We start from the raw sequence: 16,329 nt of genomic DNA on the forward strand, positions 1-16,329 counted from the left end.
TATAAATTTATGCCCTGTGTTATCAAATAACAATTTCTTGGCAAAAAACAGTTGTTTATAGAAAAAATCTTAAATACTACTCCACAAAATTCATTAATATCCGTATAAAAATTCATTAATATCCGTATAAATATATAATATTAGTACCGCGTTTGCAAGTTTGCTTAACCGTCACAAACTCAAACGTGTGGATGGAACGTTTGATAAGTTTCTTTAGGTTTACAGAAAAGTTTTTGATCTAACAAACATATGTACAGGTTTGGAGTTTTCGGCAAATACTAAACGACAACACATTTTGTCCCATTTGCAGTTTCTTAACATTGCTCAATTTCGATGTTTAATAGATAAAAAAATATATAAATTATAAAAAATAATCAACGGGCATTTCAGTGGACCTACTCAAGCGTAATTTATCGTCATTTATACTATAATTAAGACCTTTAATTTAGTAGTTATTTAAACATCATAACCAAACAATTGTCAACTGTTAAAATTTAATTTCAAAATGATACATTGCAACAGAAATAAATTGTTCTGTTTGCTTACAATAATTAATCAACGGAAAAGCTCATATGTATATTACATAACATAAACAACACAAAGTCAATACTCACGTGCAGCCTACATGAAGTAATCCGGCGTCCGCCGTGTGACGTGCGGCTCGCCGCGTCGCGGGGCCGGGTCGAACTGAAGGCTGCGAACAAACACACGAACACACATCAATACACGTACACATAACAAACACCAACATATGTAAATCATGGCACGGTCATAAAACTTAAATATCCACAGGCGGCGACGCGAAGTCGTCCGTTTTATTGATTCGTTTGCACAAATCGAATATTGTCATCACTTTGCGCTGCTAATCATACCAAAACGTGTCTTTCTCAACATCCTAGCATTTAAAATATTTATGTAAAATTAATTTTAAGCCATTTTACTTGCCTGTAACAAGGTATTGTTCAATGGCATTAAAATTTTAAACACTAATAATCATTACTATGTTATAAATAACATGTGTTATTACTTATTAGAACAATAGAGTAAAAACGAGACCCTAGTACTAAGCCCCTGCTGCCTATCCATCTGTCACAAGAGTCGTTGTCTCTTAAACAGTTAGACATATGCATTCGATTTTTTTATAAATATGTGTTATACATGATAAAAGATACACAATTCTAAATATGGCCATTTTGACAGGGTTAACAAAATAATCACATAAAAATCCGGATAGATTAAAATTATTCAATGAATGCGATAAGATATACAATGTCAAACAACACAATTTACACAAGGCCTTTGACCCGAGATTGCTTTTAAGCCTCACCAATTGATAACAACACAAGAATTTCCTATTTATTATTTCATATCAAACATTATCAGTTTATTATGAAACGACATTCTAAAATAAATGTCACATTATTTAAATTTATACAAATAAAAAAACAAAATAGAATTCTGTTTGCGTTTCACGGACATACAATAATAAATAAACATTAATAAAATTTAAATTTTATACAAAATAATAATAATTCATAAAAGCAATTTGAATACTCACAATGAATACTTAAGCGCATCATCCAATTCCATTATGGCTGCTTGATTACCACATCTGAAACAACAAATTACACAAATTATTTAAAATTACGTAATGATTTAAAAAAAAATTAGGAATATTGAAGAATCACGATTAAAAAAAAATGTACCCAGGCATGAGCTAACTGACTGTGTCATGCATCTGAGCGTCACAAAGTTAATTCACACAATTTTGAGTGATAATCTGTTTCTGGAATCATCTCCTGTAGCACCACCGCCACACCTGCTTTATAACGGCAATGTTAAACTGCAGCTGTGTGATGATTTGAAAGTTGGCCTTAGATAACAATAGAAGTAAGAGTAGCAGACGAGCATGCTATCCACTTGATGGTAAGTAATACTGTCACCCATAGACATCTGTAATCAAACTTGCAATGCCCAGATCTTCACCTAAATTCAGCCACAGACGTACTGCTACCCCTGAGGCATAAGCTAGAAAGCCTCGGAAAACTATATCTCCCTTACCACACCCTTCACACCACAACACAACAGCGCTTTACACCACTGTTATTGGCTAGAAGTAAGTGTAGCGGTGATGTCTCCGGAGTCCAACCAACATGAAAATTACACCATCTATATTATAATATAAAAACTACAACACACCTATAGCAGTAGTTGGGCGCTGAGAATATAGTGACGACGTTCCTGTCGTGGCACCAGTTGTAGCCCTCCATGACGAGCTGGTGGGCGCGCGAGACCAGCGTGAGGCCGTTGCTGTGGTTGAACGTCTCCGAGATGTCCTGGCCGAACGTGTAGCCGGCGCCGCGGGGGGATATGCCCCATCCGCCTCTGTTAACAAACGTAAAAGTATGTTAATATATGGATGGATGTCTTTTTTTTTGTTTATGAGGGGGAAACCTTCAAAAGGTCCCCGGTGCCGTGAGAGCGACGCAAGGTTATGTGGGATTCTTATCGCACTAAAACCGGTGGTGGCCGTGGTCGGCGCTGTGTAGAGGGCTCCGGGATCTTCAAAGGAATGCAACCGGAATCCTCTTAGCGGGTTGCCTCGTCGGGATCCACCCAGGTGAGATTGACGCTCGTCTGACCGTCTGGTGTGTACGACGGTATGAGACCACACATACCGCCGTCCTTCCCGGGGTCGCTGGCCGGGCGGGTCGACCCACCCACGACCCCAGAAGCTCCCTTTTAGTCGCCTCTTACGACAGGCATTGGATACCGTAGCCCTATTGTGGTCCCGGAACTACAGGGACAATGGATTGATGTCTATGTGAATATTTATTTGAGACAAATCACAAGTCAATGTCATGTAATAAATTTCAAACTACATATCCAATTTTAATCCACTAATATCGATATTTGGCCGCATCTAGTCAAAATATTGTCGATCTTCTGTAAGCCAGACATTAGTAGGTCAGATTGATTTTATTAAAAACTTTAGTTAGCCCAAGAGCCGGAATGTAGGTATTCCTTATAACATTCGTATAGCGATATATAAAGCAAATAGTAACAAAGTGTTGTATTTTACTTACATTTAAAGTAGTATCGACTTTTTATATGGTATGAATAATTTTTTTTTCAAGGATTAGGAAAATATAAATATTGCAAAATCACATGTATGGAATTCGATTTTCTGATATTACAAACATTTTGAAATCCTAATTAAGAGGTATTAATAGATATATTATACATAAAATATATAATTGTGAAAATAACATGTGTGGCATTTATTATCCTGTTGTGTATTGTGCTATATTTATTAAGCTTCACAAGATTTTCGTAAGGAAACATATCCAACAACATACCTACTTTACTGGTAATAAATAATCTTATACTTGTTACTTTTCCTCAAGATAAACTCATAAAAGGCTGACGTGTAATTCCCGCTTAGATGTGAAGTAAAACAATTTTTTTCAAGTGTATATAATGTACCGACAAAAGTTGCAAACCGTCTAAAAATAGAAATAAATATTCTAATATGCCTTACATAAACATGTACCTCATAGTAAACATTGTTATTGTTTTTGTTTATATAAATATTCTTCCATGAACTTAACATACATGGATATTATCAGTGATAACCTAGTAATAACTCTCATTGGAACAGCGTGGTAAGTATGCGTCAAACCTCTTCAAATGTCAGGAAAATCGTGCCCTTTCTAATATTAAAGATGCGACAGATGAGCATGCAGTCTACCTGATGGTAAGTGGCTACTGCCGCCCATGGACATCTGTTATCAACCCCTGAAACGATTAGATTCCTCCTACCTGAGATTGGTCATAGACGCTACCCCTGAGGAATAAGTTGGAAAGCCTCAGATTAGTATGTCGTCCTTAACACACCCTTTAAAACAGAACACAGTAGCGCTTGAATCTGTCCTTATTAGGCAAAATAGGGTATGGCGTGATGTGATAGCATTGGGATCTCAAAAGGGCTGCAGCCAGCCCTGTTTGTATTCAAAATGATCTAAATTAAATCCACAAAGATATATTTTTTTTTTTATAATATAGGAGTAGCAGACGAGAATGCAGTCCACCTGATGGTAAGTGGCTACTGCCGCCCATGGACATCTGTATTCAACCTCAGATAGGATTAGATATTCCTACCTAGAGATGGGCAGAGGGTTTAAACCCAATGGGTGGATACGGGTTTAAACCGGGTATTTTGGGTGAAATAGGGTTTAAACCCAAATAAACACCCAAACAGCGGGTGTAAACTATTGTCATTCATATTTTTATTTTCTTCGTGTAATATCATTTTTAAAATAATATTGTAAACAATTCACTAAATATGCACTCTAAAAGCACATATTTCATTTAACTACGCTGTTATAGTCATGTTATAGTCCATTCGGATGTGTTACATTTGGGTTGCAATTTTCGAAGACCCGATTTTATTTTATAGATGTCAATGATTAGTGTAAAGGGCTTAGTGTACAGTTAAATCCTAATTTGTGGAGTCCCAACTGTTGTCCCTCGGCCGCCATCTTGAAAAAAGGGGCACTAAGCGTTTTTACGCTCTACCAGGCAAACTATTCGTCGCACAGAAATTTAGTAAGAACAATTATGGTTTCAAATTGATTTATCTATAATTTTAGTTCTATAACTTTTTGTCGTTAAACCAGAAATAACAAAGATAATAACAATAATAGATTAAACTTTGGGAAGACCTTTTTTAACTTTTTTCTAATTAATTTACAGAAAATGACATTGAAACATTTTGATAGAGGAGTTTTTATAGTCCGGTCAATTTAGACATAAAAATAGTAATGAAATAACATAAAGCTAAATTTCCGTAGAGACCTTGGGTTTACCATCACAAGTAGAGTTCTAAAAGTCCTCATCGATGTGTGTGTCGGCACTTATTCGGGGTCAAACGTCAAAATTTTCGGCTTTCTGGATTTTTCTCGAAAACGGTAAATTTTATCGAAAAGTACCTTGGACCAAAGTTGTAGCACTTAAAATTTTCTATAAAATAATGTTTATATTTTTTTTCTTAAAGCTATAATTATTAAGATATTACGTAAGAATTACATTTTACATTATATGCCCATATTCCTACACCACCTGTGCAATAGTATACGAGAGGTATATTTATTTGTTTTAGTTGTGCGATATTTGTTTCGTCAAACAAATAATAATTAAAAATGTAATAAAAATAGATGAACCCCTAAAAATGTTTTATTTAAAAATGTAAAAACATTAGAAATACAGTAAAAACCTATAGTATATCTATTAAATAAACATTTGAACTATTTTAAAAGCTTTGTGTAGATTTTATTAACTCATTTTATAAACACCCAGATAAATACCCAGTGGGAGGAAATAAACGGGTATTTATTGGGTTTAAACCCTGCACAGGGTTTAAACCGGGTTCTTTGCCCATCTCTATTCCTACCTGAGGTCGGACACAGATGCGCTGCTAACCCTGAGGACTAAGCTGGAACGCCTCGAAAACGTATGTCTCCCTTACCACACCATTCAAAACGGAACACAGCAGCGCCTAACACTGATGTTATTAAGTAGAAATAGGTGTTCTACCACCTTCAAAAGATCATACACCAAATAAACATACAAAAAAGTTATATTCATAGGATATTAGTGAAACTACCTTTTTAAATGATAAATTAACTAAACAATAATATAATGTGACCAATTCCTTTTTGTGTGTGTGGCAGGTACACAATGCATAACAAAGTGAAGTGATAATGAAGAAAATCTGTAGCACGTCTTCGTATTATCGCTTCGGGCACTAATTACTTCGCACAAGGATGCTACTAATTATCGTTTTACGTGCTGTGCACCGCAATCATTCCGATTGTGCAATGTAAGCAAAATTAAACGGTCAATTCTTGTAATTGGTCTCTCAAAAATAATTCCAACTAAGTAAAGTTAATTAAACGTAACCGGATTATTTTTGTATTTGTTCCGACATAGAAACATAACTGCAAGTTTGGTAAAATCGTTTTTATACGTTTACTGATATTTTCTTTAAGACAGAGTATAAGACTTTTAGATATAAATCGTACGTCTCGTTTATTTGTAGTTTCTATAAAATAACTTAGATGGAATCGTATACTACAATATACAACACTACAATATAAAAAAAAAATAGTTTTCAAAGGTATGTGAAGTCTACCAATACGCACTTGGCCAGCGCGGTGGACTATGGCCTAATCCTTCTCGTCCTGAAAGGAGACCCGTGAGTAGTAGTGGGACAATAATGGGTTGATGATCATACTACACTATAAATGCTACTAGAAAAATATTTAATGATATAAAACATTAAGGTTTCGGAATAAGAGCGCAATATTATATTAATGGTATGTCTATTATAAAACAGGTTTTAGTGATTAATATTCCATCAATGGCACACTTGTTATTGTTATTTTTTGCTTATTATACTTTGAATTTAATTATAAGAGAATATAACATTAAAGCAGCGGTTTCCAATTATTGTGAACACCAATAATTATGTTATTTATTATAAGGTTCTTATTATAGGGTCTGTATATGTAATTAAACCCTAATTGTTGAATACTATGTTTTTAATTTTTTCCCGACTGCAGAGAGTAATGTTTTTCGCGCATATATATGTATTAATATTGTATGCTTCATTATTTGATATGCGCTCCAGTCAAAACAGGTTGACTGGTCTTAACATAATTAGAAAAAGTTTTTGTATTTACAATAATCACTAGTTATCTTTTAAAATATATTTTGTGATAAAAATATACAAGCAATTTATTTTCAAAATAGAAGACTCATAAGCGATTAATTTTCTAATAAGCAATGACGTATGAAAATCATGTGAGTGGTATGTATTAGGTGCTAAAATAACTTTTACCAATCGATAAACGTTTTGAACGCCGTCGCGTGTTACCTGCTAGTCGGGACCGCTAATTTTATCCGAGTTTGACATTTCTGCAAATGCTTTATGCATGGAATCTATTTATAACACGAAACCTTTTTGAGATCGTACACTAGACGAATGTAATATGGCTTTGTTCTGTAGGTGAACAATATTATTATCGTCATCAACCCATTACTATCCCACTACTGGGCACTGGTCTCCTCTCATAATGAGAAGGATTAGGCCATAGTCCACCGCGCTGGCCAAGTGCGTATTGGTAGACTTCACATACCTTTGAGATTTTTTTTTTATAAATCTCTCAGGTATGCAGGTTTCCTCACGATGTTTTCCTTCACCGTTTAGCAAGTGATAATTAATTTCTAATACGCACATAACTTTGAAAAATCAGAGGTGCGTGCCTGGGATTTGAACCTCGGACCTCTCGATTGGGAGGCCGAGTTTCTTAACCACTAGGCTATCAGTGCCTTATATTTATATTATTATATTATGCCAGTATTTGTGGTTTAAGATATTTTTGTAGAAGCTACGAATAGAAATGTATTTTACAATGTTTCCATCATTTATGAGTGAATACTTTATGTTGGGGACAAAGTAAGAGATTTTTTTTCTAAGGAGCATTATACAAATTTGCAATATTCAACATATTACATATTTAGGTTAACGATTTATTTACAAATACATATTAAGATTTTATACTTTTTTCTTATACGTAAATACTATTCGTACCTACGTCACCATCAAGATTTTTACATCGAATTGACAATCGTTACTCATAATGTCATAATGTGTGTTTCACTTGTTCTTTTCTTACAATTATTCTAAGAATATTTTTGCTGAATCATTAATAATTTATTATTATAATATTACACTCAAAGTTTTTTATTTCTATTGATTTATAAGCAAAATCCACGAACCTACAAAAAAGTGTTCATTTGAAAAATAATAAATAATTCAGTTCCGGTCGACAGAAATCAAAAGACGTGCAGGTGCAAATACTAGTCTCAGTACCCAAACACAACTGTTTATACATAATCATCAACAAAAAACCCAACAACTGACCTGTCATCGGGGTCGCTCCAGAGGAGGTCGCACATGGGCCCCTCGTGGGGCACCTCTTGCACGCGGTCGAGCGCCCTGATGTGGTCGAGCGTGTCGATGGACGGGCTGAGGCCGCCGTGCAGGCAGAAGATCTGGCCGTCCACCAGCGCGGTGAGCGGCAGGAAGTCGAACAGGTCCGTGAAGTGCTTCCACACGGACGCGTTGCCGTATTTGCGGAGGCACTCGTCGTAGAAACCGTACACTTGGGTGATCTGGCGCGACTCGTGGTTGCCGCGCAGGATCGTTATTCTCTCGCGGTATCTAACCTGGAAGTGGACAACGACACGACTCAGTATTTCGCTCGCAAGAAACGTACTTGATTAACAAAAAAACGATAAGAATACTTTATAATAAAAAATACAGATCATGTTTTCTTCATAATAATAACGATAAGTTTTTCCTCTTTGTGGAAGTAATTTAAAGGATACATAAGATAGTTTCTTCCGTCGTATTTGTACTTACATTTTTAGGAAAGTTCTATTATAAGAGAAAACGGAATACAAGGGATTTTAAAGCCAAAGACCATTAAAAAAAAGGCATTTGTCCTAACAATTATGCTGCTATAGCTAAATATCCCGAAAGTTCCGAGAAAAATCATACTCCAACCATTATTTCCCCACTACAAAAAAAGGTCGTAGTAAACTGATTCAATAAAATCTAAGTTTATATTATATTAATTAACTGATTAGCTTATAATGAGACTGGATTCTGTGATAAAAACACGGATACCGATCGAGACTATTTACTTTTTACTATTTCAAAGAGCACACGCGCCGACCTTGGCGCCGTGATAGGTGTTATCAAAACAAATTAAGATCCAATGCTTTGACTACAAAGCGGTCTGTGTAAATAAGCAATCGCCTCTAAATGTGAAATGTTTGCCAACGGCTGACATATAAACGAATTGGTGATAGAACCGCTTCTTATTGGAGCTTTAGGTACGCTAGAGTTGCTAGCAGCGGCGTAGCGTGTTTGGGGCCCCCAAATTTTCTCTTTTTTTACTTATTTTTTAAGTTAAACCCCTGCTTTAACACGTTTTTATGTTATGTTTTTTTCCCGGTAAGTGCAGCCTAAGAGTTTCAGTGAATACGTGAATAACATTTAACACAGTAATACACATGGGGCCCCTGTCGCTCGGGGGCCCCGTATCGACGATAGCTACGCCCTTGATTGTGAGACATTGCGTTTTAATCCTCAATAGTAGGATGTATTGGAGACAAACCGGATTAGACGAGACCATACCAATCCGAACCGGACAATACTGGAACCGACGACAATAGAGATTAGACTTAACCAGACTAAAGGTCAGAGCATATATGGCACGACTTGATCTAACCAACCTTTACTTTGTTAGTTTAGAATTACCTAAGAAACCAAACGTTTTGCACCCAACGTCGTCGTCAACCCATTACAGTCTCAATAGCAAGCGTAACAGGGGTTTAGACTATGGCCCACCGCATTGTCCAATTGCGAATTGGTAGACTTCACACCTTCTGAGATAGTTATTTTAAAGAACTCTGATGAGTAGGTTTCCTCGCGATAATTTCACACAGTTAGAGCACGTTATAACAAGTGATAATTAATTTCTAATGTAGAGGTGTATACCTAGGGACTATCCCTACCTCGGACCTCCAGATTGAGAAGCCAAGTTTCAATCACTAGGCTATCACCGCTTTTAGTGCCCGACAAAGAAAATTGAAATTCCTTATAATAGGTCACAGGTTATGAAGCGTAAGACCTATTGTCATATGTGCTTAGAACGAAGTTAAAACAAAAACGCATTACATTCAACACTCTTTATGGAGCCAATGTTTTGACAAGATAAGATTAAATTCGTATCACAGTAAGATAAACTTAACATTATCTCGAGTTTCAAAAAAGAAAATAACAAACAATATGTAAACTATATCTTCCAGTATGCTTGTGTATTTGTATGCGATATTTATTTGTCTATGTATGATTAAAATAGAAATTACCATAGAGGAGTGTTTCTGGCCAATTTGTGTGTCAAAATATGATCGCAGAGAAATAGGACTCCCTTCGTCAAAGAAGTAATACTTGGCCAAGAATAACTTCGCACATTTCGTAACCTATCAAGTACGGAAACAATCATCTCAAAATGCATATTATAATCACAATTTACGTGTTATTTGAAAACATTAGTTTCGTACGAGCAATATCATCGTTTCGCTATCGGACAAGCCCGAGAGGAAATCGGCGACGTGACTCGAATTAAAAAGGCGCAAACTCGACTGTTTAATGAGAATTATACAGATAAGCTTGCACGGGACAATGTTTTCGATGTTAGGTTTGCAAAATGATTTTTCATAAAGTATAATATTACTTATACAAGTAAGTATAAGTTTACTTATTTATCGTTTCCATGACACTGCAATACAAAACTCGGTTGCAAAAGATGAAAATCATATTTACAATTGTACAATATGTACCACGATTTGACATTCAAAGATACCTTAAATAAAAATAAATGACCGTGATAATGGGTATTTTACTTAATGCACTCTTTGACTCAATACGCCAGGATATTTTTATGAAATCATATTAACAAAGGAGCTACTTCAAAAGAAATTGGTCTTCGATCACACATGGATAGCTGCTTGAGAACAAGATAAAATACCTCATGTATTTTGCATTTTCCTCTGCCATACTTCAAACTAGAATACGCCCCTATCATCAGAATAAGCAAAGTCGTCCACAAACAAACTGTGATAATTTCGCAGCCGCATATCAACTGGAGAACGGTGACCTAACGCTGAAGAGGCTCATTTGCGAAAGTGAACCGACGCCGGCAATCTTGGCGAGATAAACGAACACAAACAGTGACCGAACTTTATCGCAGATACCGATGATAAGGCATTCGCTCTCACGTAAGCGACTTCGGCTTTGATGTTGCATAGAATCCAATAATAGAACATTGCCCAGATGGTCGATCGATTAGGAATCATTTGGTGAAATTGAATAAAAAATAAAACGAGGTGCGAATTCCAGATACATCTAACTTTTGGAAGAAATGTTTGGAAAGAAAACATCGCAATGAAACCTAAATGCCTGAGTTTAAAAAAAGATGTTTATCCGCAATTTGCCAGGGTGGTGGAGTGGGACTGAGACGAGACCCGTTCCCAGCAATGAAAAAGTAATGGTTTGACGATGGGTAAAAAGGTTGCGGTAATTTTAAAAAAGTATACTGACATGACGTCTGTCCTATTTTAAATATTAACCGTAATTCATATAACAAGTAAGATGAACTATAGACATTTTACTGCTGAAGGCCTGAGACGGATAAGATTTCATATGTCATCTATATTACATCAAAGCGTAAGCATTAAAATAAGACAACAATAGATGCAGTGTTATCCGAAATCAAATCACAGACCTCTGTAGGTTAATTGATTCATTTTATAGTGTGGGTGACATTACATAGACACTATAACTGTGTGTTATTTATAGTATTACCTACCTTCCAGTGCCTGCATTATGACATATTTCTTCTTAACAATTAAGATTAGATAAAAGTACTTGTTTGACACCTGTTTCAACAGAATCCGTCCATATTAAACAAAGTGCATAGCAAAGTCACGAACTCATCTCCCCAAGCAAGTAAAAAGTCAACAGATTTATTGCTCACACTAATTATCATTGTGTTGTCTCCCAAACTTTATGAATTAGGCACTTGAAATACTTTTATTCATAAAGCCACCATTCATGATATCGATATAAAACAGACAATTGAGATAAGTAGAATCATTAATGATGATAACGAAATTGATTTTGGGGATAATGAAAGCGTAGGTCTTAACCTTCAAATTGATTATAGTATAACAACAGTAAACATTAAACAGAATGTCAAACATCTGTGTTTGCCACTCTTTTGTTTGAGGTCATAGAGGTCGACCATATTTACAGACAATGAATGCAAATTTAAGCAAGGGTGATAACCTAACATTTAGGATGTCAGACTCTTTAAATAATTTCAAGGAGTGTAAAAACTGTCTTGTCCCTTTTTATTCTCATCTTAATACTTAGAATGATAAGGAACCAAGTCCTTCGAGACTAATCAATATCAAACAGAACAATTTATTCATAACAATGCTTTATGCATATGTCGGAGGAAGAGTCAGAGTTATTTAATATAGCTTTAGCTATACTGTTACTTTAGTATTTTAGTAATGTTATTGGTACTTGATCAATCGAAGTCATTGTATAGCTTTCGTATTAGTATCAGAGCAGAGACTTAAAAGGTCTCTAGTGGGGTCGAGGTATGTGGCGGCGCGGTGGGGAAACTTTGATAAGAACTGATGTGAGTGATCGAGGTGGATCATTATTTCGTTGTGCTTTGGAGCGTGTAGTCACTACCTTGAACCTTCTGCTCAAATCCTTTGTTTGTAAAGTAATAGTAGTAGTATAGATAGTTATTTTGTAAATCCGAAGTTGTCATGTTAAGAGAACAATAAATACTGTGATTACTGTATTTGTGCCTGCATCTACCCTATGACAACGCCCACAAAACCCATAGATTCTATCAATGATGTCGATGAGAGCCGTCCTTCTCCGACATCAGAAGTGGGATCTGTGCAGGCACAAAAGACTTAAGTGAATTGAGTGTAACAAATAACGGCGGCGGTGTTCAACGAGAAATAGTAAAATAACAAATTACTTGTGGAGGAGCTGCGCAACTTGCGAAAGTTGGTCTAAAGACATAACCTGAGTTTCATCCTGAGGAGGTGCAACCTGTGATTGTTTGGTTGATGAACAGCTGAAGTCAGGGGAGTATTTTTTTCTCTCTTTTATTTTTTGAGTGTTACTATGAAAGATTCTGTCATAAAGATTGTAAAATTTTAAGATTTTTTTTTTCTCTCGGTTATATGTGATATTTTACAATGTTGTGAGTGTTTCGTTGTCCATATGTTTATGCGATATGGGTTATATGATATAATTACTACAGCATAGATCATTTTAGATAAAATAAAATAATTTAGTCCATTCAGGACAAATTATATGTTATTAGTTCGTTCCTTTGTAACGTGACATTTTATTTGTAGAAAAATATGAAAGTCTACAATACAGGACCTTAATCTTATCCCAGATTTTACATTTTTTATTAGCTTGTGGACAATTTGTTATTTGTAAAGTAATAGTAGTAGTATAGATAGTTATTTTGTAAATCCGAAGTTGTCATGTTAAGAGAACAATAAATACTGTGATTACTGTATTTGTGCCTGCATCTACCCTATGACAACGCCCACAAAACCCATAGATTCTATCAATGATGTCGATGAGAGCCGTCCTTCTCCGACACATATATTTTGAAGGTGGTAGAACCCTTTGTGGTCCCTCCGGCGGCACCACCGCCACACCTATTTCTACCTAATAACAGCAGTGTTAGGCGCTGCTGTGTTCCGTCTTGAAGGGTGTGGTAAGGGAGGCAGACTTTTCCGAGGCGTTCCAGCTTAGTCCTCAGGGGTAGCGGCGCATCTGTGGCCGACCTCAGGTAGGGATATCTAATCCTATCTGGGGTTGCTTACAGATGTTCATTGGCGACAGTAGCTACTTACCATCAGGTGGACAGCATGCTCGTCTGCTACTCCTATATTATATAAAAAAAAAGAAAAATGCATGCATGCATGCGGCGGAGTTTATGTGGTTAATATCATCAAAGGTGCACAATCATCATCAAACCATTACTGGCTCGCTGATGTACCGATCACCTCTCAGAATGAGAATGAGAATGACTTTAAAGCTAAATCTAATAAAGAGGACTCGTCATATTTGACTAAAACACATAAATGAAAGGGTTATTTCTGCCAGCTGCTTACATCAAGAGCAATCATGGTGCGAAAAATTTTGTCATCAAACGTTGAACCAAGTAACTTTTAGGTTCCAAGACACTGCAACTAACCTCAAGATCTTCAAAATTCATGATAACTTGTCAACATATTTGAACTCGACCAACCCACATTTATTCAGCGCAGTTAAAACCTTTCATTTTGAAGAGGAAGCCGTGCCCACGACTATAATGGTTGATGTTTTTAGAATTAAACATCCCCATTGTAGGAAAAGGCTGAAACTATCCAGCAATTACATTTAATTACTTACATAAGCGCGTAAATGACTGGGCTACACGTTAATCAAGTAACATTACGTGGCATGTTGGTTTTAACGATCCACGGTGAACGTTGACATAGCATACAACATTTGAATAGAAATGGTAGAACGGAGTTGTTTATTTTAAGGCCACTTTGTAAGCTTGTTGTTCAAAGAACAGATAATATAAATGCAACCATTTTTAATTTTTTATGTACCACTTCTAGGCATGGTTATCTCTTCAAACAAAAAGTCCGCAGGTCCAATGCAAACTTTTTGTTTCTTTTATAATATAGGAGTAGCAGACAAATATGAAGTCCACCTGATGGTAAGTGGCTACTGATGCCCATGGACATCTGTAATCTACCCCAGATATGATTAGATATTTATAAGGACCTAAAGTCGGCCACAGGTGCGCCGCTCCCCCTGATGACTAAGCTGGAACGCCTCGGAAAATTATGTCTCCCTTACCACACCGTTCAAACTAGAACACAGAAGCGCTTGACACTACTTTTGTTAGGCAGAAATATGTATGGCGGCGGTGCCACCGGAGTCAAATTACAAATACCATCTTCTATTGGCCAATTGGACATTTATGGGTCCAACTCGTATCAGATATTTTCGAATCACCCGTATCAAGGTTTAACGAGTACGACCTTATGATAACACCGATAGTTAAACGTTTTCTTTGAAGAGGGGAAACGCACATGAAATATAAACCACTAGCGGTTACCCATCCAACTACATGACATGTTGACATCTTAAAAAGCCCTGGTACTATGGATTATGATGTAGAAATAATCATCATTTATGAATGAACACGCAAATACGACAGCATTTTTTTTGTCTTTTCGAAAATTAAAATAACATTAAAATAGAAGTAATCAATTATCGTCCCACAGATATCAGATAAGATTATATGAATGACACGCTTCAACATTGCACGATTACACGTACATGATAAATAATATCTAAAATCATTGGAAAGTGACTCTGGTTCACTGGAAAGAAAGTTGATTAACATTAACAGGAAGTTTACCGACAGTTAAAAGATCTTATGAGACAAACATTACAATAGAAATAGTATAATAGCTTATCGGATATTTCTTTTCTATTATACTTGTATGAATTCGTGTTGGATGAAGTTGGATGATGAATTATTTTGTCACATGAAGATTCCGAACTATGGGGTTGGATATCATTATCGAAGGGCCATGTCTTAGTTTCTCGAGACATCAATAAAGGTACCATAAATCAAAGATTTAAGAACGCACGAAGATAAAGTATAATTTGAAGCCTTATTATGGTCTGACTAGTTCATCACGAATACCGCATCAAAAATACAAAATTGGTGATCCAATCATCGAATCCAGAACCATCGTTTCCCATATCAAACAGCTGAACCAGTTTCGCAAATTTTGGAGACAACCAGTCTAAATCATATATACTACAATTTGTACAAACAACCACACTCTTTATTCACAGTATTACTTTTTTTATAATATAGGAGTAGCAGACGAGCCTGCATTCCACCTGATAATAATTGGCAAATGCCGCCCATGAACATCTGTAATCAACCCCAGATAAGATGAGATTCCTACCGGTAGTCGCTCACAAGTGCGCCGCTACTCCAGAGGAATAAGCTGACACGCTACGGATAAGTATGTCTCCCTTATCCCATCCTACAAACCAGAACACAGCAGCATTTAACACTGCTGTTATTAGGCAGAAATCAGAATGTAATTAGGAAGAAGCTCTTAATACTACTGTTATTAAGCAGGCATAGATATGGCGGTGGTGCCGCCAGAGTCGGACCACAGAGATCATCAAATCTATCCTGACCCAAAACCCTCAACATACCTTAAGTGCAACGAGCAGTGTGACAGTCTCCACGCTGTAGTAACCGCGGTCCACGTAGTCGCCCATGAACAGGTAGTTGGTGTCCGGCGAGCGACCGCCGATGCGGAACAGCTCCATCAGGTCGTGGAACTGGCCGTGCACGTCGCCGCACACCGTCACCGGGCATTTCACCTCTTGGACATTCGACTCCTTGGTTAATATCTCCTTTGCCTGCAAAACAACGAGAGGAATACGTTAGATATGACAGAAATATACAAGTGATACAAAATACAGAACTGCTTTGTTTTGCGTTGGGTCTGCACATAACATAATGTTTTAATGGAACGGTTGTAAAAAGAACT

The 16,329-nt window shown here is 36.4% G+C and overlaps 1 protein-coding gene across 1 annotated transcript in view; it reads right to left on the reverse strand.

The window, feature by feature from the left end:
• The window catches only part of mts (protein phosphatase 2 catalytic subunit mts), a 33,900-nt gene that overhangs the window by 2,924 nt on the left and 14,647 nt on the right, over window positions 1-16,329 (reverse strand). The window contains exons 2-6 of the mRNA XM_073089117.1: window positions 15,989-16,198; window positions 7,988-8,292; window positions 2,200-2,385; window positions 1,559-1,612; window positions 615-694 (exon numbers count right to left, since the gene is read on the reverse strand). Coding sequence (XP_072945218.1) covers window positions 622-694; window positions 1,559-1,612; window positions 2,200-2,385; window positions 7,988-8,292; window positions 15,989-16,198 — 828 coding nt within the window. The 3' untranslated portion in view covers window positions 615-621. The remainder of the gene's footprint in view (window positions 1-614; window positions 695-1,558; window positions 1,613-2,199; window positions 2,386-7,987; window positions 8,293-15,988; window positions 16,199-16,329) is intronic.

Source organism: Epargyreus clarus, unplaced genomic scaffold, assembly GCF_041222505.1.
Source record: "Epargyreus clarus isolate Ecla_fem2 unplaced genomic scaffold, WU_Ecla_fem_2.2 ptg000027l, whole genome shotgun sequence".
NCBI classification, from domain to species: Eukaryota; Metazoa; Arthropoda; class Insecta; order Lepidoptera; family Hesperiidae; genus Epargyreus; species Epargyreus clarus.